Source organism: Oncorhynchus clarkii, chromosome 9, assembly GCF_045791955.1.
Source record: "Oncorhynchus clarkii lewisi isolate Uvic-CL-2024 chromosome 9, UVic_Ocla_1.0, whole genome shotgun sequence".
NCBI lineage: Eukaryota > Metazoa > Chordata > Actinopteri > Salmoniformes > Salmonidae > Oncorhynchus > Oncorhynchus clarkii.
This window is the reverse complement of record NC_092155.1, coordinates 38,875,907-38,899,285: the sequence shown is the minus strand read 5'-3', so window position 1 is coordinate 38,899,285 and position 23,379 is coordinate 38,875,907. Positions and strand designations below refer to the sequence as shown.

The 23,379-nt window shown below is 43.4% G+C and overlaps 1 protein-coding gene across 1 annotated transcript in view; it reads left to right on the top strand.

Moving 5' to 3' along the window:
* Nucleotides 1-19,384, top strand: part of LOC139416263 (fibulin-2-like) — a 50,408-nt gene extending 31,024 nt beyond the window's left edge. Inside the window, exons 3-16 of the mRNA XM_071164715.1 lie at nucleotides 579-693; nucleotides 1,365-1,494; nucleotides 4,206-4,416; nucleotides 4,768-4,992; nucleotides 6,060-6,164; nucleotides 6,917-7,018; nucleotides 9,722-9,856; nucleotides 12,616-12,753; nucleotides 13,606-13,749; nucleotides 13,852-13,980; nucleotides 14,814-14,939; nucleotides 15,208-15,453; nucleotides 15,537-15,660; nucleotides 16,221-19,384. Coding sequence (XP_071020816.1) covers nucleotides 579-693; nucleotides 1,365-1,494; nucleotides 4,206-4,416; nucleotides 4,768-4,992; nucleotides 6,060-6,164; nucleotides 6,917-7,018; nucleotides 9,722-9,856; nucleotides 12,616-12,753; nucleotides 13,606-13,749; nucleotides 13,852-13,980; nucleotides 14,814-14,939; nucleotides 15,208-15,453; nucleotides 15,537-15,660; nucleotides 16,221-16,578 — 2,288 coding nt within the window. The 3' untranslated portion in view covers nucleotides 16,579-19,384. The remainder of the gene's footprint in view (nucleotides 1-578; nucleotides 694-1,364; nucleotides 1,495-4,205; nucleotides 4,417-4,767; nucleotides 4,993-6,059; nucleotides 6,165-6,916; nucleotides 7,019-9,721; nucleotides 9,857-12,615; nucleotides 12,754-13,605; nucleotides 13,750-13,851; nucleotides 13,981-14,813; nucleotides 14,940-15,207; nucleotides 15,454-15,536; nucleotides 15,661-16,220) is intronic.
* The last annotated feature ends 3,995 nt before the right edge of the window (nucleotides 19,385-23,379 follow it).

Below are 23,379 nucleotides of genomic sequence, written 5' to 3'. Positions count from 1 at the left end.
GTCATGACCACTGAGGAGGCCAAGCATATTTTAACTCTAAATGAGATGCTATGTTTTTTCCTCTGTCTGTTCCTAGTGATGTGATAACGTGTTGCCTGAGCACTGATTAGCCTTCAAGCTAAAATGTAGGATGTATTGCCCCTGAAATGTACTTTATAGAGTCTTAAGGTTTCACAGTGCTCCCTGCCAGGGAAACACACAGAGGTGGAAAAGAATAAGAATTTGTTCCTCATTCTGTTGAATGTGTATTCAGTCTATTCACCAAAAACACATTCAGACAAGGTCAACAACTCTTAAAATACATTGTGGAACAGTAAAAGTCAAGCTGGGATACAGACTCACTCTCAATAAACTTGCTAGGATTTATTCTATTTTGATATTGCATAGACTACAATCGTACACATTAAAAGCTGCCTTCCATGAAGGACTGAGTGAGATCTATAGCGTGAATGATACAGTCTGAGATTGCGCTGTCCAATGGTGATCTCTACATTATCTTCTATTACTTTTTTTTTGTCATTTCATGTGTTCCCTCTGAAACACTGACTACAACCATGTCTGTCTGTCTGTTTCTGTAGTTTCTTCCAAGGAGTTGGTGGAGATCTGTTGTGAGACTGGGGAGAAGTGGGCCTCAGCCAACGGCCACTGCAGAAACATGGAGCTCCCCAGAGAGGACAGACACTCCATCTGTCGGTAAGCCCATGGAGACACACTGGACACAAGTACTAGGATGCCCGATTTTTGTGTAGTAAATCCTTAATTCCTCAACTCAAAACCAGAGTTTTTCCTGGTCATGCTCAGGGTCCTACTTAGCTACAGAATGTCTTAGAAATGTCAGCTTTACTGCTTTCACCATGCCAATGAGGGATGGCCTGTCTGCTTCTGCTTCAGCCAACTTGTCGTGGATGGCAAGGCCACTATGCATTAGTTTAGTTCATTCTAATTTGTGTACTTTTTTAGCCTACTTAAAACATGATCATCTTATAAATGCATTCTTACAGTATGTGATTTCGCTTTCTGGGCCCATGTCATTATTGTATAGCATGATTCAATGAAAGCTGTCATTGATGTTTTGTATATGAAGAGAATTATATGGCTTTCTATCTACAATTTGATTACAAGTGACAATAACAAAAATAATATTTTGAATATGATATTATATTGCACAACATAATACTGTTAATGTTTGCCTTAATAGACTTCCAATTTGGTTCTATAACAATTCCAGACGATGCTGGTTTTGGCTAGAGCTAGGCAAAGATAGCCAACCTACTACTAGTCTTAAGACCAGTTAGGCATAGGTACAGTCAAAACACTGCCTCACATTCTAACATCCCTCCTGTGTTTCTTTCTTTCTCTGCCAGGACGGCTCAGAGACAGTGCTGTCTGGGCTCTCTGAAGGAGAGTCACTGTTTCTCTGGTATGAATGCAGCCAGAAAAGGAACTGTGTGTGAGGTGGACAACAATGACCAGTGTGGAGCTGACTCCTACAAGGTAAAGGTGCTTCCCATGGTTCTGTTGGTTGGTGCTACACCAGAGTTGTGGGTTTGATTCCCACATAGGCCACATTACATATAGTGAGTAAAGTTCTGTTGTTCTTGCCACAACCAACTCCTACTTCTGTTTTAACACTGAATATATGTGCTTGGATTTGGATAAAATAATTTGTTAAATGTCCATATATTCTTATCTGACCCTGTTTCCTGAACTGTTAAGAGAGCTGAGCGAATTTGCAGGGTCAGTCCCCAGAATGATTTAAGGTCAAACATAGCCTACCTGGAATGAATTTAAATCAAACCAACTATCTCTACAAGACATTAATAGCCACAGTTTCATCGATTAAAATGTACAGTACAGAGACAACTTTAAAAGTAGTTTAAAGAAAACCTCCCTGCAGATTTCAACTGGCCCTAGTTATAGCCATTGAAGACCACACCAATCAGGAGGACTGTTTAGAATCGCTCTGTGATTCAATTACCTCTTATTCAATTAAGACAAATAACAGAGGGAGGACCATGTTTGTGGTCAAGCTTCCCACAACTTTATGGTTCACAGTCATGAAACGCGGTTGCAGTACTGCAGGAGATGTCTCATGCCGTTTTCAGCATCCTCTCTAGATCAATAACTTGGACTCGCTGGTATTTTGAAAACAGCAACAATATTACAAATTTCTGGGAAAATTTAGCTATGTAGCTCAAGGTCTGTTATGGCCATCAGTGAGAGTTCAGGCATTGTTATGTAGTGTGGACTTGGAAGTGTATTAGCCCATACAGAACCATTTATCTGCCATCATACCTGTGTTCCAGGAAGTACCCAAAGCGCCCGGAACAGTGGGGGGCCATTATATATACAGTCGTGGCCAAAGGTTGACAATGACACAAATATGAATTTCCACAAAGTGTGCTGCTTCAGTGTCTTTAGATATTTTTGTCAGATGTTACTATGGAATACTGAAGCATAATTACAAACATTTCATAAGTGTCATGGGCTTTTATTGACAATTACATGAAGTTGATGCAAAGAGTCAATATTTGCAGTGTTGACTGTTCTTTTTCAAGACCTCTGCAATCCGCCCTGGCATGCTGTCAATTAACTTCTGGGCCACATCCTGACTGATGGCAGCCCATTCTTGCATAATCAATGCTTGGAGTTTGTCAGAATTTCTGGGTTTTTGTTTGTCCACCCGCCTCATGAGGATTGACCACAAGTTCTCAATGGAATTAAGGTCTGGGGAGTTTCCTGGCCATGGACCCAAAATATCGATGTTTTGTTCCCCAAGCCACTTAGTTATCACTTTTGCCTTATGGCAAGGTGCTGGAAAAGGCATTGTTTGTCACCAAACTGTTCCAGGATGGTTGGGAGAAGTTGCTCTCAGAGGATGTGTTGGTACCATTCTTTATTCATGGCTGTGTTCTTAGGTAAAATTGTGAGTGAGCCCACTCCCTTGGCTGAGAAGCAACCCCACACATGAATGGTCTCAGGATGCTTTACTGTTGGCATGACACAGGACTGATGGTAGCGCCTTTTCCGGATGCCCCAAACAATCGGAACGGGGATTAATCAGAGAAAATGACTTTATCCCAGTCCTCAGCAGTCCAGACCTTTTGCAGAATATGAATCTGTCCCTGATGTTTTTCCTGGAGAGAAGTGGCTTCTTTGCTGCCCTTCTTGACACCAGGCCTTCCTCACTGTGCATGCAGATGCACTCACACCTACCTACTGCCATTCCTGAGCAAGCTCTGTACTGGTGGTGCTTTTCAACTTTAGGAGACGGTCCTGGCGCTTGCTGGACATTCTTGGGCGTCTTGAAGCCTTCTTCACAACATTTGAACCACTCTCCTTGAAGTTCTTCATGATCCGATAAATGGTTGATTTAGGTGCGATCTTACTGGCAGCAATATCCTTGCCTGTGAAGCCCTATTTTGTGCAAAGCAATGATGACGGCACGTGTTTCCTTGCAGGTAACCATGGTTGACAGAGGAAGAACAATGATTCCAAGCACCACCCTCCTTTTGATGCTTCCAGTCTGTTATTCGAACTCAATCAGCATGACAGAGTGATCTCCAGCCTTGTCCTCGTCAACACTCACACCTGTGTTATCGAGAGAATCACTGACATGATGTCAGTTGGTCCTTTTGAAATGCAGTGGAAATGTTTGGGGGGATTCAGTTCATTTGCATGGCAAATAAGGACTTTGCAATTAATTGCAATTCATCTGATCACTCTTCATAACATTCTGGAGTATATGCAAATTGCCATCATACAAACTGAGGCAGCAGACTTTGTGAAAATTAATATTTGTGTCATTCTCAAAACTTTTGGCCACGACTGTATACTCAAGGCCTTGGTGTAATGTTAAATATTGTCTTTCACCACCCCAACATGGGCTCTACATAACTCAAGTCGTATAACACTTCTGCACAGCCACACTATTTCTCAATGGTCACTATTTCAGTTTTATGTTTCACTCTCCCCCTTGTAGACTGAACGATATCCTGCTGAGACGGAAGATAGGAGGTTGAAATAATTGAGAGAGGTGGGGATAAATGTGAAAGGGGAACTTTGAGCTCCGCGTTTTATACGAAACCCCTTAAACATAGCATACAGTATATTGTTTGACCGTACAGCCTTCTTCCAATCAGGCACAATGGATATGGTACATGTAGATGTTGAATCTGTCAATGTTGAATCTGTCCACCCTATAGGAGTGTTGTAGCTGCTGCTCTCTGGGGCTGAGGTTCCGTAGCGAGAGTTACCGCTGTGAGGCTCACCAGTACCTGGGTTACCCCTGCAGCCACGTCTTCCTCACCTGCTGTGAGGGAGAGAAGGGGGAGGAGGGAAAGGGAGGAGAGGGAGATGGCTGGAACAACCTCAAAGAAAGGCCCGCACTGGACCCCACTGCAGTGCCAAAAAGAGGTAGAGTCGTGCAGACACGCATGCAAACACTACATACACACCACTGCACTGTCAAGGGGTAGTGTAGCACACCAGTGTACTGCCAGAGAAAGGCATAAACGAGAGCCTCTTTACCTCTCCTTACTAAAGAGAGGCTTTGTAGTGAACTCTTCCCACTTTGTGCACCACACTACCCTGCCTGAGTGAGGGCAGGTTATTACTATACTGTACACTCTTTTATAAGGGATAGAGTTCCTGTTCTGTATTCTCTTGTATCCAACTTCCTTGGTTCATCTGCTCTACTTGACTCTATTATACTGTACAACACAGAGGGAAGGCTATTAGTGACAGTCCTCTCTCCTTGTCCTGTAGTGTCAGACACCCCGTTCCCTAAAGAGGCCTTCTCCATCGGGGAAGAGGAGGAGCAAGAGAGGGAGAACACGGTGGAGGGCCCTCCAGAGATGGAGGATGTAGATGAGTGTCAGGTGTACCAGAGCACACTGTGCCACCACAGGTGTATCAACACCCCCGGGTCCTTCAGGTGTGCCTGCTACCCTGGCTATGTGCTGCAGCAGGACGCGGCCAGCTGTGTACCAGGTAAAGGAAAACTTCTCGTAGGTTATTAGAGTCTGTCAGACCATGCACCTTACAGTACTCCACAATACTGTATGTGCAAGATCACTTCACAAATATACCTGGGTGTCTGGCTGTTTCGCCATTGAATAATGGCACACAGTTCCCTTAATTGGCAAGAGGACGGCAAGTTGGATAAAGTGGAAACAGATTGGCAACCCTAAAGTATAGAACAGTTATGTAAATGTAAGTCCATAAAACCACTGAAAGAGGACTGATTCCGGAGTGTAGTACCTTTGTTCCAGGTAGTACATTGTGCCAAAGCAAACAGTATGATTGACGGCATTCCGTGTTTTCAGATACCTGCTAGTCTCTATCTATCTGTCTATATTTATCCACACTTTGACCGTATATAGATTTTACTGCTCTAACTGGAAAGAGTTCCTGTCTACGGTCTGATTGAATGGTCATTGTTATCGATATAGGAACATTCAGAATCACTTCCTGATCTCGTAGAGGTGCTCACCTAATAGCTAGTAGGCTAATGCTCACCATCAACTGAACACGTTTAGATTGTAGAGACTGATCTTGGAGATGAAGCTTTTTTTACTGGAATAGATAGATGTTGTACCTGTATATCATTAACGTCTCATACTGTTTTGATAAAGCCTCTTGTCACAGTTATTACAACAGTAGCCTACATACATTTAGATGAGTAAAGAAAGTATTTCCAGATATTTCCAACCTACTGTAAGTGTATTAGACCTTTAATGGGGCTTTCACCAGCACAAGCCTGTCTCAACAGGAATCTGATGTGAGACCTACTTTACAGAAAATTACAGTGAGTCCCCCTAATAAAAACACAGGTTTGTCTGCAGGCCATGCCTTTTCCTATTGTACCCCAACTCTCTCTCTCTCTCGCTGAGGGAACTTTTATCTGTGCTCCGTGGCTGTCTAGCCTCATATCTGTGGATGAATTGAAGGCATTTCACAGATTTCTCCTTATCCACAAAGATTGGATGACTTGGCAGTTTGTTGGTTATGCTGTTTAATTAGTATTTTCCGTGATGAGTTTATTCCTGTTTTCACAGAGACGGTGGATGAAGAGAACAGACTGAGAGAGGATGACAGGCCAGAGGTTGGGTCTACCTCCACTGCACCCCCCACCACTACAACCCCTGTCAACCCCTGTGAGGGTGAGTACAACCTCACTGTAGGCCAGGGTGGTGCCTTTCTACTGTAAACCTGGCAGACCACAATGTCTACTGTGTTTTCACATCTTAAAATCAGTTATTAGTCTTGATAGGAGAAGCCAAACGCATGTCTGGAATCAGTGTGTGAAAGTAGTCCCATTAGGGAACAGCCTATTAGGTAGGAAACAGAAATGTAAATCATTAGACAGCCATCCGGTCCCTTAAGAGACTCCAAGGCCCAGAAGGTTTTCAGTTATACACCCTTCTAGTGTGATTCATGTCACATTCCTTCACATGACAGTTTGTTCCTTGATACCATTGTAATACCATTCCATTAGTTCCGTTCCAGCTATTACCATGAGCCCTTCCCAATTAAGGTGCCACCAACCTCCTGTGGTTTAAATGTCACATAAAAGTATTCCGATTGCATCTAAGGCCATGAAGCTCCTGTGTGTATTGAGAAGTCTCCAGCCATGCCTGTGTAGTCCAGCATATGATATCTAGTGTGGGTCTCCTCAGGGTGTGTGTTTGCCTCCATAACTCCAGGGTGGGGTCCGGTCCCAGTGGCCGCAGGAGGAAATACAATACAAACAGGTCAGGGGTCAAAGTGGAAACAGGAAATGAGTGAACAGGGATACAGTAAATCACACAGAGGTTATCTAACACACACATGCAAGGCCAGGGACCTGCCCACTCTGACTTATGTCACCCTGATTACAGTGTGTTTTGGTGTGATGTTGTGCCCCTCTGAGCAGGAAACAGCCACTGTATGCAACAGTGCTCCTCAGTGGCCGGAAGGCCTCACTGCTCCTGTTTCCCAGGGTTCTTTCTGATGGCTGACGGGCAATCCTGTGAAGGTAAGGGACTCGCACGCACACACACAGAGCACTAATCCCCTTTTCTCATCATGACACTAGAGGAGATGCTCAGCTGCAGACAAACAGAACCTCATATTCAGAAGCAGGCTCCACTATGGGATTAAATTAGTTTCTATCTATGTGATCTCACACTGTTCCTTCACTACTACACGTCACACACGTCTACCGGTTGAGATCTCCCTGACCAAATCAAATCAACACACAATATGGGATTGTATGGTTCAGTGGCGGTCGGTGACATTTAAGACGAGGGAGGACGATTTTTCTTTTCACGAGCATGGTCTTATTTCTATTACAGCATATTGGATAACTGTCATTCACATTCCATTCACCCAGTTCAATGTAACAGCGATAGGTCACATTTTCCCTATACCCACCATGAGGTTGCTACAACCTAGCCTATGAATGAAAGTTTACAATGTAGATGCACACAGGTCGAGAGAAGCATTTGAGGTGACAGACAGTGACACATTCAATACCGCCTTGCACACTCTTGCCTGCATCTAGCTGATCTAGGGTGTAATCATTAGTCCAACAGTTGTAAATGAGATTTCTATTGGACACATTTGTTTATCCCCGTTTCGTTCCGTTTAAGAAATGTTTTTCAACAGTATCGGCGGAATGGATACACCCCTGATCACGCGTAAACACAGTTTACTTTCATAGTAGCCACGTTATATTCCTTCTCGCATCTATGCGCTCTACTCCTCTCACCTTTTCCCTTCTCTTGTGGACGTCAATGTACAATACATCAGCTATGGTATGTGACCAGGCAAAAAAAAAACATTCCAAGCCAAACCATATCATAATCGCTACACACAGCCCACATCGTTGTCACCATATTAGTTAAAGTGTCAACATTACTAATATAACTAATGCCTTAGTATACCTGCAGAAATCATGCATTAACGTTAGTGTACAGTCAGTAAGCAGTTTAGCACATACCCCGGTGGCAATAAATTAGTAAAACCAAAGCTTACCTTGACTTGGAAGAGTTCCAGTGTTGTGTTGGATAGTCATAGTCAGGTAGCTAACATAGCATCCCTCTGTTTGAGCAGGCTAAACTAGCGAGCTGCATTTTCAAGTTAAGTTAAACTGAAAAACAATGACAGTCTCTCTCGCCTCTCCTTCATTTTGGAAGAGATGTATTTGTTCAAAACTGTTCAACTATTGTCTTACTCTCTCTTTGAGTCAACTACTCACTACTTTTTATGCACTGCAGTGCTAGCTAGCTGTAGCTTATGCTTTCAGGACTAAATTTATTTTCTGATCCTTTGATTGGGTGGACAACAGTTCATGCTGCAAGAGCTTTGATAGGTTGGAGGACGTCCTCCAGAAGTTGTCATAATTAAGAACTTTTTGGCAACAATGCAAGACGTTATGTTTGGCGTAAAAGCAACACAGCTCATCACCCTGAACACACCATACCCACTGTCAAACATGGTGGTGGCAGCATCATGGTTTGGGCCTGCTTTTCTTCAGCAGGGACAGGGAAGATGGTTAAAATTGATGGGAAGATGGATGGAGCCAAATACAGGACCATTCTGGAAGAAAACCTGATGGAGTCTGCAAAAGACCTGAGACTGGGACGGAGATTTGTCTTCCAACAAGACAATGATCCAAAACATAAAGCAAAATCTACAATGGAATGGTTCAAAAATAAACATATCCAGGTGTTAGAATGGCCAAGTCAAAGTCCAGGCCTGAATCCAATCGAGAATCTGTGGAAAGAACTGAAAACTGCTGTTCACAAATGCTCTCCATCCAACCTCACTGAGCTCGAGCTGTTTTGCAAGGAGGAATGGGAAAAAATGTCAGTCTCTCGATGTGCAAAACTGATAGAGACATACCCCAAGCGACTTACAGCTGTAATCGCAGCAAAAGGTGGCGCTACAAAGTATTAACTTAAGGGGGCTGAATAATTTTGCACGCCCAATTTTTCAGTTTTTGATTTGTTAAAAAAGTTTGAAATATCCAATAAATGTCGTTCCACTTCATGTTTGTGTCCCACTTGTTGTTGATTCTTCACAAAAAAATACAGTTTTATATCTTTGTTTGAAGCCTGAAATGTGGCAAAAGGTCGCAAAGTTCAAGGGGGCCGAATACTTTCGCAATGCACTGTACATTTATTGACTATAGTTTTATGTTTTATGAAATTCACTGAGGAATATGGTCCTCCCCTTACACCTCTGAGGAGCCCTCACTGGTGTGGTTGTATGGCTGTATGGTTGTATGGTTCTTACGATGAAGCCATCTCTTCTTGCAGATCTAGACTTCCTGCTTGGTGGCGGTGGACTGTTCTGTTGTGACGTGGTGAATGGTGGTGCAGTGTGTGGACAGATCTCTCATTGTGTGAGATTTATACCCAGTGGCCGTGCCCCCAATCCCTCCTCTCTGTGGAGGCCAAGGCCAGGGCCATGCAGGCTGCTTAATCTATCTGGGACTGGCACTGTGTTGCACTGAGAATTACACATGACTAGAGGTGACTACAGGGGTTATTCTAATGTGCTTACTTTCTCTCTGTTCTCTCTCACACACTCTCTCTCTCCTGCCCCTATTCTGTCTTTCCACTGTTATATCCCCCTCTCCCATTTGCACTCCTCTCTCTCTCTCTCTCTCTCCCTCTCCACCTCTCTCTCTCTGTCTCTTCCTCTTTCCCCCCCTCACTCTCTTTCCACACAGATATCAATGAGTGTTTGATGTCCACCCATACCTGTCAGATGAATGAGCATTGTGTGAACACGGCTGGGAGTTTTGTGTGTCGGCGTCAGATCACCTGTCCTCTGGGTTACCAGATCAGCAACGATGTCTGTGAAGGTACTGTATCTGCAATCTGTAGCAGCGCCCAAAGCATTCACTCTCCAGTAGGCACATGTATAGGTGTAACTTGTAGCAACACAACAACTGTGCATTAACTTGACCTTTCACAATGTGAGGAAAGCACATTGTTTAGCTTTACAATCACAGTTGCCACCCTTGGGAGAGTGACTACGAGTCAAAGGTTGGAAGCTGCCTATCAGACCTGTAACCATTCGTCATGTCCGCTACAGTGCAGTTATAACACAATTTCGCGACTGACCACACAAGCAAGTGTTTTTGATACTGAATATGATTACAAACTAGATAATAGCATTATGCTGTAGTTTCAGTTTTGCTGTCTCTGTACGAAGAACTCATTTGATTTGTGTTTATGTTGGTTGTGCCCACGGCTCCAATGTCTGAGGGTAAACCTCAGAGCGTTCTTCATTATTTCCATAACCCACACTTGGCAGAGTATGCTAACGCCGGGCTCTTACACACAGCCAGTGTGCTCTGAGATAGATCTGTGAGATGAGCGGGTTGTTAAAGTCCTGTTGGTGATCACTGAAGGATGAGTCTCAATGGGCTCTGGTAGAGGCTTCAATGTAAATGAAACTGACACAGCGGTGAACCAAATGAGCATTTAAACAGGGCTCATAACGGCTGACACATCAGACGGCTGGTTGGAGTGAGGTGTGTTTCTTCTCCCCTTTGAATTCCCTGCCCATGACTTCCTACACATCGACCAATCTCCCTCTCATCGACTGAAGTCCACAACCCCTCCCGCATCTTACAGAGAGAGCAAAATTCTCTCCTCGTTGCTTACTCCAGGAGTTGATTGCCATCCCCAATTTCTTAGCCAATAATTGCAATCCCTGCTTGGGGGGAAGAGTGAACTCCCTGGTCTCTGTGAGCTCATCGAGCCAGTTCCCTCCTTGATTTGTTGTGAGCCAATTACCTTCCTACAGTATTGCTTTCACTGCGACTGAACACCCTGCCAATCTCTCACACGTTTATCCCTAGTCTCTCTCTGTCTCAGTGTGCCTGGTTCTGTCAGGCCTGTGCTAGCCTTACCAGGCATGTCTCAGGGCCGGGATGGTGTTAATAAGCTAGTTAAGCCCTGCCCTACCCAGGGGACATACTGGGGCTTTAGCGTGGTACATACTGTATAATTTCCCTACAGGGATCATGGAGCATCACGCACGAATACAGTACATGCGGTTTCATGCACAGACTAGGACACACACTTGGTTGCTTGCTGCATGCACTTGCACACGCACAGACACACATAGTCTTGTATAACTAACCTTGTTGGACACACTATTCAGTCCCATTCAAAATCATATTTTCCTTAACCCCTATCCCTAAGCTTAACCCTAACCCTAGCTCAACCTAACTCTAGCTCCTAACCCTAAACCTAATTCTGACTCTAACACCAACTCTAACCTTAACCCTAAACCCCCTAGAAATAGCATTTGAGCTTGTGGCAACAACAACAAAAAGTCCCCAGTTTGTTTAGTATTCTTGTGGGGGCTTCTGTTCCCCACAAGTATAGTTAAACACACACACACACACACAAAGTTGTCTCTAAGTCCTGTTTATGACAGATGTGATTTCCCTACAGTGATGAGGCTCTGTACAGCAGCAGATATGTCAGTGTAGACAGCTGGGGAATCCCAGTGTAGACAGCTGGAGGAGCTACAGCACAGAGCTGGGTGGGTGGAAATGGGTGGTCCCTTTTATATTTTAAGTAGAAATTGTGCACCAATATTGCATTTGAAAAAGCCTGTTATATTAAATGAAGTAGCCTTGAATGTGGACCACATGGATAATTGACTTGCTAAAGGGACAAAATGCAGCATTTTGACATGTCAACCCTGTGTCACCTCTACGAAGACTTTGACCCACTTATAACCCCAACATCATTCACCATCCTGGTAAAGCCCTAGTTATTTTGTTGCTTTGACAGTCATTTCCGAAGAAATATTATTTATTTCATGTGGTTAGTGATTCATTTACATCTGTCCCTCATTTTAAGGTGAACCCTGCTAAGTGAACTGATTTTTTGTGTAAAAGCAAGTGAGTTAGTCCTACTCTTCTTGGCCATTCCTGGTGTTTTGTGGTGGAAAGCTGAGCAGGTCGAGCATTACACGTCAACCCTGTTCCCAATAGATAGAGACAGGCTAGAATTTTTTTAACAATTCCATTTGTTTTGTGAAGCTTGCATTTAATTGCCACTCCCTGTTGCGCACAAGCTTCCATTTCCCCTGTCACAAAGGGATTTATGTCTGATTAAGATGAAATCGTCAACCCTGTTATCATCCACCCTGAGAACACTAGAGAACAGCCAGACTAATAATGAACACTATTGTCTGACGGGCTGACTCAATGGAGACAATTCATCATGTATAAATGATCATTCTACCTGCTGTAGAACTACTGCAATGAGGATGATTGATAGTGGGATCATTCCTAAGATCCTCTCTGACGTTGGAGAACAAACCATTTTATTGTTGAGGCAAAGAAGGGTGTTTGGATAGATCTATGTGAAATGATTTATCTGGCACTCTATCTCAAAGCCACAGTGACACCCAGTGGTTACAGTAGACATGACACTAACAGGCTCGCAACGTTTGAGTAGTTTTGCTTCTCTTCAACTCAATGGATTACAAATGGATCACAAGCTGACATTAGTTCACCAAACAAAAAAATGTGTCGTGTATTAGGCTTTTATTTCTAACCTTCATCCTGTTTATAATCACCGTCTCTGTCCACAGATATTGACGAGTGTGTTCAGGGGACTCATAACTGTGGGCCAGGCTTTGAGTGTGTGAACAGTGAGGGTTCGTTCAGGTGTAACGCCAAACCGCACTGCTCCATGGGCTTCACACAGGACACACGTGGGAATTGCATCGGTAAGAGGGGCTGTCCACACTGACTGGGTGGGCTAGGCCTGGGCAGACCTGGGACACTGTTAACAGGTGTAATAGTATGCACAAAACAATATGAACATAACTATAGTAGTGTGTCAAAATGAACGTAATGGTTTACCCAGTCCTGATCAGGTAAAGAGGGACTAAATGCCACACAGGTAGTGAGGTTTAAACCAACACCCAGCAGACCAGACCAGGTACAGGGGGTTAAACACCCAGCAGACCAGACTAGGTACAGAGATGTTAAATGCCACACAAGTAATGAGGTTTAAACCAACACCCAGCAGACCAGACCAGGTACAGAGAGGTTAAATGCCACACAAGTAATGAGGTTTAAACCAACACCCAGCAGACCAGACCAGGTACAGAGAGGTCAAATGCCACACAAGTAGTGAGGTTTAAACCAACACCCAGCAGACCAGACCAGGTACAGAGGGGTTAAATGCCACACAGGCAGGGGATTAGAGGGGAGCACAGCAGACTGCAGCCGGGCGGATGAAAGCCAACCCTCCTCCTCCAGTCAGTACATTCTGATGCTGAGGAATGAGCCCGAGGGACAGGAACTGGGGCATGTCTAGGCAGTTCTGAACCACTGTAAAACATTGTAAAATACACAGTTAGAAGATTAGAAATTAGAGTTACACACACACACACACACCAAAATGATCCCAAGGAATGGAAGTGTATGCTGTGTCTGCCTGAGTAACACAGTTTAACTAAATGGCTGCCACTCTCTCTCACTCTCTTTGTCCCCTCTTTCGCCTTGTTCCCTCCTCCCCCTATGTGACCGACCCTCTCTCTTCCCTCCGTGTTCATCCTCCCTCCATCTATCAGACATAGATGAATGTGGTGTAGTAGGCCGGCCCTGCAGTCGTGGCTTTAACTGTATCAACACAGTGGGATCCTACAGCTGCCAGATGAAAATCATCATGTGTAACCGTGGTTACCACGCAAGCCCTGACGGAGGCAGGTGCATAGGTAAGAGGTGGAGTAGTATACAGATCTGTGGTTTTCTTTTTCATGGTTACCACCAACAAGATCTCTCCTCTCTTCCCCTTGTCCCTCACATCCTGTGTCCAGATGTGGATGAGTGTCAGAGCGCTCTGCATCGCTGTGGGGAGGGACAGATCTGCCACAACCTGCCCGGATCCTACCGCTGTGACTGCCAGACGGGCTACCAGTACGACATGTTCAGGAAGATGTGTGTGGGTAGGTACTGTGTGGCCTACTGACCTCAAGCAAAGAAGTTCACGCTTTTCACTTGCTTATTGAAATGAACCCTTTGTCAGAATAGTTCTGGATCATTTTGGTAGGCTGCTGCAATATGGATTCAAATGTTCAGATGCTGTTCTGTCTCTATCGCTCTCTCTTAAATTGAAAAGTAACATCTCCGAGCGCCCCCCCCACCTCATCTTCATACCATTCCTGTACCATACCGGGGTATATGGTATTACCGGCAGTACACACAAGGGGCACTATTTCTTTGCAAATGTATAAAATAACACAAAAACTGTATTTAGGCAGCAGGGAGGGCATTAATGGTCTCTGCTGTAATCAAGAAGCTTGATCTGGCAAGCTAGCCACTTAGCTAGCAAGTTAGCAAACCAAATGCATAACTGGAGCCCTGAGCTGTAGATACAATATTAGATAGCTAACTTGTAGCTTTTTTTACGGTACATATATGGTATACCGCCCAAGCCTATTTTATTCCTCGCCTGGTCTTCTCTGTATTGTGTCAGAGTTGCTGCAGTTGGTCTCCCAGGCAGCTAGTCAGCCAGCCAGGCAGCCTCTGCAGAGAACAGTGTGCTGATTCACTGGGTTGTGACTTTAATAATAATGGACTCCAGTGGGATGTTTAGACTATCAGCAGGCAGCTGGCCCCTCCACTTCACACCCCTATTCACACACACATACACGCACTAAGGAGGTGTACAAAAACACATACATGCGTTTTGTAAACACACTTTCTCTCTCACACCCACATTCTCTCTCTCTCTCTCTCTCTCTCTCACTCACACACAATCTCCCTCCACTCTCGTCAGATGTGAATGAGTGTTGGCGCTACCCCGGCCGCCTGTGTGCCCAGACCTGTGAGAACACCCCGGGATCCTATCAGTGCTCCTGCACCGCTGGCTTCAGCTTATCCAGCGATGGCAAGAACTGTGAAGGTGAGAGTGTGTGTGTGTGTGTGTGTGTGTGTGTGTCCTGTTATACACCCCCAGCAGGACAGAGAAGGCTTTTGTTCCCCACCGTCACACCTCTAGAGGACTGCGAGATTGGACTGATAGTCTAAAGCCAGTAGTGGCTGTTGGCGGAGAGACATAAGAGCCTTAAACATATTGCATTCTGTGACGCCATGGACATCATGACATTGTTTCATGAGTTACTTTGAAACGCTATAGCGACGGTTTAATTCCATCCTTGAATGTCTTACAGATGTGAATGAGTGTCTAACCAACCCCTGCAGTCAGGAGTGTGCCAACATCTATGGCTCCTACCAGTGTTACTGCAGACAAGGCTACTACCTGAGAGAAGATGGACACACCTGTGATGACATTGATGAGTGTGCCCAGAGTATTGGCCACCTGTGTTCCTTTAAGTGTGTGAACGTCCCAGGGAGCTACCAGTGTGCCTGCCCTGACTACGGCTACACAATGTCTCCCAATGGACGCGCCTGCAGAGGTGAGGAAACAGTGATGCACACATGCCATACACCTAATACATACACACATGACCTCTGAGCTGACTATGGGTTTGGGTTACAGACATAGACGAGTGTACCACCGGGGCCCACAACTGCTCCTTGGCTGAGACCTGCTACAACATCCAGGGAGGCTTCCGCTGTCTGTCCTTCGACTGTCCACAGAACTACCGCAAATCCTCTGACACGTAAGTTACTGTATGTCAAGTCATCCGTTATCCCAGCAGTTGAATTGAAGAATTTTAAGCTTCTGTGTCGTTGGAAAAGTTCATACAAAAAAAATATGGGCATTTTCAACAGTGTTTTTGTGTTGCCCTCTGGGGTGGTCAACTGTGTTCTTTTGAGGTATTTCTCCAATCTGGTGGTGTACGCGGGAGGGAACGATGCTTCCCTTAAGGGTAATGTGTCAGGCTGGGTAATCTGATCTAAGCTGTGAAACGGAAAGCCCACCTGGGACAGAGGCCATGACAGGACTAGGAAGATCTGTCTGGAATCACATTATTGAGTTTAAGGCTTCATCTCTCTTCTATTTCTCTTTGGTCTTATTTTGAAATGACCTGGACAAACAGACATGTTTTGCATATAAGATTCTGACCACTATTATTTTATGTTTTGATTTCATGACTCTGGCTCTCTGACTCGTGTTTTTACTATACTCGTTCGTTTTTTTAAACATTTTTTAATTTATTAATATTGTTTTTCATTATAGTGATTGTGTGATTCTGACTCTCATTGTCTGGTCCTCTAGCCGCTGTGAACGACTGAGCTGCCCCAACTTCCTGGACTGTCAGAACTCTCCCCTGAGGATCACCTACTACCACCTGAGCTTCCAGACCAACATAGTCATCCCCGCCCAGATCTTCCGCATTGGCCCCTCCCCTGCCTACTCCGGGGACAATGCCATCATCAGCATCACCCAGGGCAATGAGGATAACTACTTTAGCACGCAGAAGCTGAATGCCTACACAGGCGCAGTGTACCTGCACAGGCAGGTCCATGAGCCCCGGGACTTCCTGATTGACGTGGAGATGAAGCTGTGGAGACAGGGCACCTTCACTACGTTCCTGGCCAGGCTCTACGTCTTCATCACAGCCAACTCACTCTAACAGACTGGCCCCCAGCCTCCCCTTGCTCCTACCCACCTCCCTAATGGACAGCCAGTTCCCCTCTGACCCCCTACCACTCAATGGACAGTATGAATTTTGACAATAAGTCAGTCAACTTCAATAATCATACCAGTTGCCCAATTTCATAACACATTGATGATTAGGGTTGCAAAATTCCTGGAACTTTCTATAAATTCCCTGGTGTTCCCGAAATCCTGAATGGAGGATTCCCGGAATCAGGAGGGAATAAGCAGGAAATCCGGAATTCGGGAAATACAATTTCAAACCAGGATTTCTGGAAAACCAGGGAATTTATAGAAAGTTCCAGGGATTTTGGAACCCTACTGGTAATAGCAAAGGTCGTTTTGCACTGTAAAAAGAAATATGTTTGAACTTAAAAAAAAACAAGTGACCTGGCTGCCTTAGAATTGGTTATGTCCACTCAGTAGGTGAAGATGAGTTGACAAAACGTAAAATGAGTGACATTAGTTGATTTACCTTGAAATCTTAAGTCAGTGGGCTAGAGGTACCACTAGTTTTTACAGCCTAGAGCAGGGGTAGGCAACTAGATTCAGCCGCTGGCCGATTTTTGTCAGAGCTGATGGTCGGCGGGCTGGAACATAATTATTGCAATTTGTACACTGCAAATTGACTACAACTAGACCCAAAAAGAGATTGTATTTGAAAATAACAATAATTTCATACCTTGATTACATTGAAACATGATCACGTCTATTTTTTTTGATTGTTGTGGAAATACTTGGGAATACATTTCCTAATTGTATTTTTTTTACTAAATCACTTGCGGGATGGTTTTGGCTCGCGGGCCGGATGTTGCTGACCCCTCTTTAACCCACTAAGACAGGTTGTGTTGTCAGTCAAAAAGTTACAGTATCAGTGCCTCACTCCAAATTATCATTTTATCTCTTTTTTTTTTAAATCCCTTATGCTGCTGTTCCCTTCTATCCTCTTGAAGAATTTTGTACCACTATGCTAATTTAATATCACAGTATATTATGACATGTATTTGTACCTGTGTATTATTCAGACACATTATGCCTGGATGTATCATATTTCTGCTGGTTTTGTAAGCTGCAAATTATTGTATTTTTTAACTAAAACTACACAAACTGTTTGATGTTCCGTGTCTATATAACCTATAACAGTATCCATATATGGTGAACAGATTCAAATTAAATACCAGGCACATTTTTGGACACATAAAATCAAACTTATGAAAAGAAATCAATTCAATTTACTTAAAAGTAAACCAAGTTACTGCTACTCCTGGTTCACAAAGTACAAGTGAATCCAGACAATAATTTTCAACTTGTGTTAGACTTGGGTGACGTGATTACGATATGTCAGAACATGTCACACTGCAAATATACATGCCTATTTACATACCTTGTCACACCTTCCTAGTGAGATCACCGCCGTGAGAGGCCTTCATTTACACTATCTACCCACAATATAAAGACACACGTTTTACAATGACTAATAAAAACAAGCTAATATCATAGTGCGAAATGCTTGTAATATAAACATGTAATGATCTTATCGTATAATAATATAATTAATCACTATATGACGCAGATGTTCTTTCTCCCACTTCCTCTCTGATTTTGTAGCACGTTTTTGAAAGAGTAACATCTCCATCTACAGGACACAGTGTGTTCTACACAGTCTGTAGTGTATACACCAGTGATGCATGGCTGGAATTCAATCAAACTCACAATGGAAATGTTTAGTGTTTGTTGCCCACATACACCACCTGGGACAATAGTAGGTTTTCACAGAATCCAAAATGAATTCTGTGATTTTGTTTGAACATGGCACAGAGCTACTGTGTTAATCCCACAATGCAGGTTTGATTCGATTGAGCCCATAGCTACTGAAATGTTTGCCACTTGAAAGTGGAATCTTGTTTTTTTTTACATTCGGATTATTTTGGTTTTATCTGAAGGTCAGAAAGAGTACAGAATGTGGGGCTATAATTAGAATCTCAGGATGGAAACTTTTTTTAAATGGAGTGTATAAAAAATATTAGATGCCCTCCCTGTTTTTTTTATGAGCTTCAGTTTGCGCTAAGGTCATCTGCTCCTCTAGCCCTGGGGCTCTGAGGACCTCCCTTACCATTGTAAACACGGAAAGGGTGTGAGTGGCTCCTTGGCAACTGTATAAATGTATATTGCACATCCAAAGAGAGACGTTTGCCAGTTATCTGCCCATTAGAATGAGTTATATTTCCAAAGGTCATTTCAACAAAATAATCTAAATTTCATTTAGTTTTCCACTCTCTCTGGTCTAATTTTAGTCCAGAGGCCTTCTCTTGGCTCCGAGAGAAAATGTGATAGCAATTATGAGGCATATAGCTAAACTGTGTCTTCCACACAGGGGAGATACTGAGCTATAGTGAGGTAAGATAACTAGCACTGTGCCTACCTGTGTCGTTCTGTAGCCTAGTACACAGAACAAAACCTACTGACAAATATCAACATACACAAACAGTCATGTCCATATATGATGACTATGCTATCATACTGACATTCTTTCGCTTATAAAGGTGTTCAACACAAGATGGCTCCCGAGTGGCAGAGCTGTCTAAGGCACTGCGTCTCAGTGCTTGAGGCATCACTACAGAAGGTTTGAATCCAGGCTGTATTACAACCGGCTGTGATTGGGAGTCACATAGGGCGGTGCACAATTGGCCCAGTGTTGTCTGGGTTTGGCCGGTGTAGGCTGTCATTCTAAATAAGAATTTGTTCTTAACTGACTTGCCTAGTTAAATAAAGGTTAAAAAAAAGAAGATAAGTGGCCAGCAGTTTTAGCTATAGTGACCAACCCTACAGTACACTACATGGGTGTATTGGGCGGCTCTCCCCTCCGTGTTCACTAGAGTCAAGCCCAAGCACTTCCTGCCATTGAGGTGCCATCCGACACGTACTTATGAGTGCACTGGCCTTGATCGATGGTCCTTTTCCACAATTAGCTTTATCTGCTGCTCTAGATTGGCTTGTGTTGTGTTTCAGGGACACAGTGAATCACACATCCCAGAGAGGGGAAGTTAGGAGACATGCGGCTATAATGGTTTCAAAGGACAGTCACAGGAAGTTATGAAACGAAGGGAGAGGGACAAGAGAAAGTTCTAGGATAGATAATGTGGAGACATTAAGCCAATGAAAATGATACCAGGTCAGAAGGCAAGTAGTGTTTTGGCATTTGTGTTTCAGGGGAAGCCTGTGTTTACATTTAAACAAGGCAGCATCAAATTAATGTTAATGAGACTGTTTGAAATTCCATTTGTTTGGAATGAACCTGACGGAATCTTTAGCCGTATATACTATAACCCCAAATGACTCATTCATGCCCCCTCCTCTCCCCTGTAACTATTCCCCAGGTGGTTGCTGAAAATGAGAATGTGTTCTCAGTCAACTCACCTGGTCAAATAAGGGTTAAATAAAAATGTAAAAACCAAACACATTCCTTATAATAATCAGACACCACCGCAGCATCCTTGTCCTAACATGACAATAAGCAGAAATATGATGACCAAAATCGAATGTGATTCTTTCAGAAGCTTAGGCCTACCTCCCAAGTGTAGAGCTCTCTCTCTTGGGTGAATTGGATCAAGTACATGCAGATAGTTTGTTTTCTCATACTGTACAGAAGAGTTGTGTCAAGCTGTAAGTACAAACACAGATTTGAGGGTGTTTATTGGTTTTTACTGTACTTTACATGACTATCACTATCAATGTCACTATCTATGGTCTGTGAGGAGGGGATATGTAGGGGGAGGGGGGTTGTTTCAGACACGGTTGTCTTTGATAGCTCAGGTGGTCACCACCTGAGGGGGGAAAGAGTGTTAATGGGCATTCTCAGCTCCAGACAAGCACAGGCTAGTGCACCCTCTCCTCTGGCTGTCTTACACTGAGGGAAGTATGCATCATTAGAGACACTGGAGTTCCTAACTACACAGAGTTCTGGTGCTTAGGCCGACCCTGTCACTAGCACAGTTGTCTCACAGACAGACAGACAGACAGACAGACAGACAGACAGACAGACAGACAGACACATTTGCTTGCATGATGGAAGGTATGTGAGAGTATATGTTACACCGGGGCTCCTGTGTGTGCTGTTTCTTGGTTGGGTTCCAGTCCGATACCTTTATCTCTACCCCTCTCTCTGATCACAAAGGACTGGACCGTATCAAATAACAAATAGGATAATAGCTCTACTTACCCTTTTCTGGTGGGCCAAATGCTATTCATTGTCATAGTTCTTACATCTCTATCCAAACTGGGCAGATCTGGGACAGGGGGTAGAAGTGCTGAGCGATTAGTGCTTTTAAGGACAATGACTTTTTAAAAACATACAATTAATGATGAAATAATGACTTTCAAATTATTTTAAAGCTTTTAAATGGAAATTCCAAAGCCCAAAATAGTGATCAATAAATTGCCAAAACACTGAAAACATCCCATTGTCAGGTCCAAATGAACAGAAAGCGGAAATTACTATGAAATAGTAAACAATTTTAGTTGTGTATATCATTTTTAATTCCTTAAATTCAACATCTCATCTCTGCCAGCCAGCCAGCCAGCCAGCCAATCATCCAACATTATCTGTGCTCCCCACACGTACCGTCTTTGAGTCATCCTATTTAGCTAGGCTAGTAGCTAGCTAGTAGCTGCCTAAGTATGCTGCAGAGCTCTCTGATAAAATAATTTTACTAGTTCTTTAAAGTACATAGGGCATACTTTCAAGACTGCTTATTACCAATTACTACAACTATCAATTGGGTAGCGCTACCTCACAAACTGTCTCTATCCCTCTAGTCATTGGGTTGTGTACATTCCTCTCATGTGTCTGTGTATAGGCTATACTTCTCTGTCCAATCCAGGAAGAACAGGAGTAATGGGTTATGGTCATTGTAGTTAAAGTAGCACATTTCTGCACTAAACTAGATTGAATATTTGACTAATGAAAACTACAATTCCCTTCAGCCTAGTGTTCCACAAAGATCTTGACCTATGCCACTTTCAGGTGCTATCGCAAAATCGGAGCCTCCAAATTCAAATTAAGGTAAATTATTTGCATAGAGCTTCCTATTGGTTGATTTTGGGATCCGACTTTTCTGCCAAGGTTAGCAAGTCGGGAATTTTCAGAACATTCTGACAGTGTGCAATGCCAGACATCTGTGGCATGTGTGACTTTTGACCTTTCACCATTGATACACTTCATGCAGAGTAGATTGTTTAGTTTAATTTGTAACGACAACATTTGATTAATTGTGTTTCATTATTGATTTACAGTAAATATCAAATTAAAAGTGATTTAGAGAGAAATTCCAACTCCATAAACAGCATAGACATAAATCAAATAAAACTACTATATTCAATGCTTACTTTGAGGCATACATTTAGAATGTAATTCATGTTGTGTTGTCTAACACTTAATAAATGTTTGGATAACTGGTAAATTTGTACATTTCAGAATCTGAATTTTACAAGATGCAGCAGGTACTGTAATGCTTTCAAGGCTGTCTGCATACCAGGGTGACCGCAGAGCAGTCTAACTATTACTCTCTTCATCTCTCCCCCCTCCGGCTCTCTCTCTGTGTATTCCTTCCAAAAAACCCTCCACTTCTTCGGGATGTGTACATTTGTTTGTTTTTAAGCCTAAAGCAACGTCTTTTCATGGCAGTTGACAGCCTTCCATTTAGAGAGTGAACATTGAGTTCTGAAAGGAGCCTCTTTTTACATCTCTGGAGTCTAGACGCAGTGGTTCCCAACTCCGGTCCTCGAGTACCCCCAACAGTACACATTTTTATTGTAGCCCAGTACAAGCACACCTGATTCAACTTGTCAACTAATCATCAGGCCCTCGATCAGTTGATTCAAGTGAGTTTGTCCGGGGTTTCAACAAAAATGTGTGCTGTTGGGGTTACTTGAGGGCTGAAGTAGGGAACCACGGGTCTAGAGGAAGTGTTTTTGAAAAAGGCTGACATAACCTACAGATCTCATACATTACCTGAGCAGCCGTAGGGTCTCGGATTCATTAGCAAATGAACATTTCCACTTGCCATTGTTCTTGTCTCTGTCATAAGTTTACTGCTCTGTTAGAGAGATTGATGTCTGTGTGTTTATCTATCCTCTCTCTGAGTGACTGGTTATTCAATAGAGGCTTATTCATAAACACAAATAGCAATCAGCATAAATCTTGTCACTACCAGTGTTCTTTACAATACGCTTGAAGAAATATTATTCTAAAAGACGAGCCTGATTCCTTGTTATTTCTATCTAATTATATAACTTGTCACTGATGCACGCTCTTATGACTCATACCAAACACGCCCAGATAATGGTTTTGTTAGAGGGGAAATTTCCCTAACTCTTCACATTAACTTATCTACCCAAAAGCCTGTGGACGTGTATGGGGACTGATCACTAGGCTGTAGACACCTGTCTACAGCCTAGAGGATCCACAACCTCTGTCTTGGAAAACAAGAAACTTGACATTCAACAATGTCTCATGACACACTCCGAGCCATCAGACTTATACAGTGTCACTGTGTAGGCTTGTCAGTACCTCAGCAGTCTGGCATGTCAGCAACGTCACATGGATGTCTCGAGACTTTGAATTTAGGTCATGGATTGTGTTAAGTATTGTAAAATATTGTGTTTATGCCACAATGCCCACATAACAGATAATCTGATTTAAGACTATGGACAGCACTCATTCACAGTAATGTAGCTGTAGTGTACATGTCCTTTACGTTTCCTATGTTCCTATGTTGAA